Source organism: Bremia lactucae, assembly GCF_004359215.1.
Source record: "Bremia lactucae strain SF5 chromosome Unknown BlacSF5_NotPlaced_200_SHOA01000120.1_2678225bp, whole genome shotgun sequence".
In the NCBI taxonomy this organism is placed as follows: domain Eukaryota; phylum Oomycota; class Peronosporomycetes; order Peronosporales; family Peronosporaceae; genus Bremia; species Bremia lactucae.
In genome coordinates this window covers 2322411-2326067 of record NW_027152213.1, presented here as the reverse complement: position 1 = coordinate 2326067, position 3657 = coordinate 2322411, and the positions used below count along the sequence as shown (strand labels likewise).

The following is a 3657-nucleotide window of genomic DNA, read 5'->3' as shown; positions in this document are numbered from 1 at the left end:
CTCTTCGTTTATTAACCGGCTACTACGAGAGGGATTATATTTCCGGAGATGTTTATTCACAATGAAATTGATATTGGGCCGGCATTGCGCAACAAGCTGCTCAAGCGGTCATTACCGTATTGGCAGCACCAGATAAGAACTCTACCAAAACCAGCAGATCTCAGCTCGCTTCCTGTATCCCTGTGCTGCAAACATTAAGAGTTTAGACCATTCCAAACGACATGCAGTCTGAGAAGTCTCGTGCACGAGCCTGCAACTCTGATGTCGCCAAATTTACAATTGTGCTGAACCTGCCGGACATCCGCTTTGCTGTACTAACTAGCGCATTTGACTCGCTGCGACATCTTGATATCACTCTCAGCTCGGCAACGTCACTTGTGCTCGCCACATATGTCGCCTGCGTGTTGGCCTGGAACATTGTTTCGTTTGCTCTAGGTTTGCTGGTACAGGCTGCGGTGTTCGCTCTGATCAGCTGCTTCACATTTATAGGTTTTTCCACGCTGTGTACGCCCAAGACGATAGCCGCGCATAGCTGCTTCGGCCACACTGAACCGAACAAACGCGCCGTGATTGCTATTACTGCAAATCCCTCGCTCCCACTGCTCTCAATCATCCCATCCTCCAAGTCCGTTCCGGCAGACGGAGCGGCTGCTTGCACCGCGAAGGTGAACAAGGTTATGACTTCTCAGCGTCATGTTTTTACCCGCACGGACAGGAGCCGACTTTTTGTAAATGTGTTGCCTGGCGATATGCGCCGCCGTATCGACGCAAATTTGGGCAAAGCGAAGATTCGTGTCGGCAAAGCATTTGTGCATGTGGTGTCAAGTAAAGTTAAACCGTGCGATATATACGTCGTCCGTATTGACTGTGGCTCCCAGTCGGTCGAAAGAGAAAAGCACATGAACCCCGTGATCATGTGGGATGTAACCGCTTCTTTTGACGAATTCAAAAAACTCGAGCGAGAACTCAAGAAGGAGCTTAAAACGAAAAAACAATTTAGTGACGTTAAAGTTCCGCACCTTTCAAGCGGTGCAGTGCTTTTCAAGGAACTAAAGCTAACGGATGACGTGCTGAACGCACGCCGAGCACGGCTTCAGACATTTATTGATTCCTTGCGCTCACACCCCGTGCTTTCAACTTCGGGGTCCTTGCGCAAATTCTGTCAAGCGTACTAAAAAAAATTTGACGAAACAAGAGCCGTCGGATAAGAAGAACGATCTCTGTCGCGCAGTGGAGAAGAATTCATTGCACTGTTTGCTGGTAGAGTAAGCAGGCTGCGACTATGTGTGAGGATGTGTCGGGTCGTCTATTGCGAAGCTGAGGCATGGTCACTGAACACCAATGCATTAAGCCTTTTATATTTTTTAGCGAATACTAGTTTGGCTAGGATTGCAGCAACCACACGGCGACAGGAGCCCTGTGACTATTTTCAGAGAATGGATTTAGCATGTTTTGCACCTTAACTTTTATAAAATACTACATTAGCATGACTATCTACTGTAAGTCATGCTGCAGTCGATTTTTAATGGTAGTCAAGTAGACATATTTACCAAACAAATTTAACATGTTAATTATTAAGGAAGCACATAAACGTTAACTGTAACTGGCTAAAGGTGCCCTAATATTACACAGTCCCCGTTAAGTACACTTGGTGTACTTAAGGGGATGGTCAATTACTAAATAATAGTAATTTGACCCAGCACTCGGGTGTGGTGCACATTTGTGGCCAACCCTTGTGTATGAGATGCACATGGGTGCATTCACATTAGGACGGATAACGCCCAGCGTCATCCGTTACGCGAGGTATCTAGAAAGATACGCTCGCAATACAAAAGTCATTTGAACGAAGAAAAAGAGGATGTGGGTGCTGTAGCCGAGTCGCGTAGGCGCGAAAAGGAAGAGATACGACTATCGAGGAGCTTGACGCGGCTAAAAAATGTGACGCCGACCTAGTAACGTGTAGTTTTAGCACAGAAACGACTACGGCTACGATCGGGTCGCTTCGGTATGTTGCGGGTCCGCAGTCAAATCTTCCAGACACGACATCAACGATGAAGATGGCTCCGCTCGGCGTCACCATCGGTATTCTTAGACGGATGGGGATATGTGACCTCATTTGGGTCTACATACCGTTTCAGACGAGGCAGTTGTGGTGGGCGCGTTAGCGACCTCACCCAACACACTAAGAACTCTGGTTAAGTGTCGTCACGGGAGCGGTAATCCGTCTCCTCGTGCGCACTTACCAGAGTTCTTAGTGTGTATTAAGTGTTGTCTATAGAGACGACATTTTAATTGGTAAAAATAGGTATTTATATTTTATACGATTAAATATAAATCAGTCTGAAAACTTCTTCCTACTTGATAAGTGCGCACGAGGAGACGGATTACCGCTCCCGTGGCGACTTTTAATCAAAGTACTTAGTGTGTTGGGTGAGGTCGCTAACGCGCCCACCACAACTACGTCCCTGCACGCAAGAGAAGCAGGTTGAACCGCTTCCTCGCTGTGCTACGGTGTGTGTCTAAGTAGAGCGTGGCCGCATTACGACGTGCCCGCCTACACTTGGTAGCACTTGAAATCCTTCCCACGACCCGCATCTCTGCGTGTGTTCGTGAGGATGAGCATCAATATTGATTGGGCTCATTTTCCACACCTCTCCGAACATCATAGGAGGTGGCAGGGCTTATGGCGCAGGGACTTGGTGAACAAGCCCTGGACAGGCTCCTGGGTAGTCCTCCTGAGCAACATGTTGCTCAGTTGGAACAGTTTGAGGCATTCGTGCTCGGACAGCGGAGGGCCGCGTCCGAGGCACAAGGTCATGCTGCGGCGGAGTCCGTCACTCAGACTCAGGATGAGCTGAGGCATGAGCAGGCTCGGAGCGAGGCTCTCAACAGGACTGTTGAGATGCTCTCTGCCCGGCCGCATCAGCCGAGGCCCATTCGGATGGACCCGCCCAAGTTCGATGGAACTGCGGCGCACACGATTGTCCACTGGCTTTTAGCCGTGGAGCAATGTGGTGTCGCCCAGCTCATCGAGGACGACAGCCGGATGGTGTCGTACGCTATGTCGCATCTGCGCGGTAAGGCCTCAGAGTGGGCTTACTCGGCGCTTATGGCGGACAGAAAAGCGTTCCCCTCATGGGCGATCTTTAAGGATAAGATTCGCGCCATGTACCAGCCGCCGAACAACGAAGTGTTGCTTCAGGCGCGCTTCTTTGGGGCGCGACAGGCGAAGCGATCTCTGCAAGAGTATGTGCAAGAGATGCGCTCGCTGTCCGCATCCATAACCGTAGGTCCGATTCCGGAGCACATTAAGGTGCCCACGTTTATGAACGGACTACGGCATGGCCCATCGCGACAGGCCCTTTTCAGAAAGGTGCCGTCGACGATGGAAGAGGCAATCCAAATTGCCTTAGTTGAGGAGCAATCCTACAACAGTGCCTCGGCGACAGCTTGGTATAAGCCGTCGGCCGAGAGGACAGATGCCACTCCTATGGAGTTGGGCAATGCAGACGTGGTCTGTTTTAAATGCGGCAAGCGCGGCCATATGATGGCTCGCTGCTATGCCAGGGTCCCTGCTGGGGCAAAAATGCCCAGCAAGAGGACTCCCTTCCCAAAGGGCGATGGCAAGAACCAGCGTGCGAGACGCATGAGTTCTGC

At 50.4% G+C, this 3657-nt stretch overlaps 1 protein-coding gene across 1 annotated transcript; it reads left to right on the top strand.

Annotated features, from left to right (window-relative positions):
* Positions 1-221: 221 nt before the first annotated feature.
* CCR75_005031 (uncharacterized protein) lies at positions 222-1175 on the top strand (the record flags this gene model as incomplete). Its single annotated transcript, XM_067963116.1, has 1 exon — positions 222-1175. One exon carries the CDS (start codon positions 222-224, stop codon positions 1173-1175), a length of 954 nt encoding a protein of 317 aa, XP_067814503.1.
* Positions 1176-3657: the final 2482 nt, after the last annotated feature.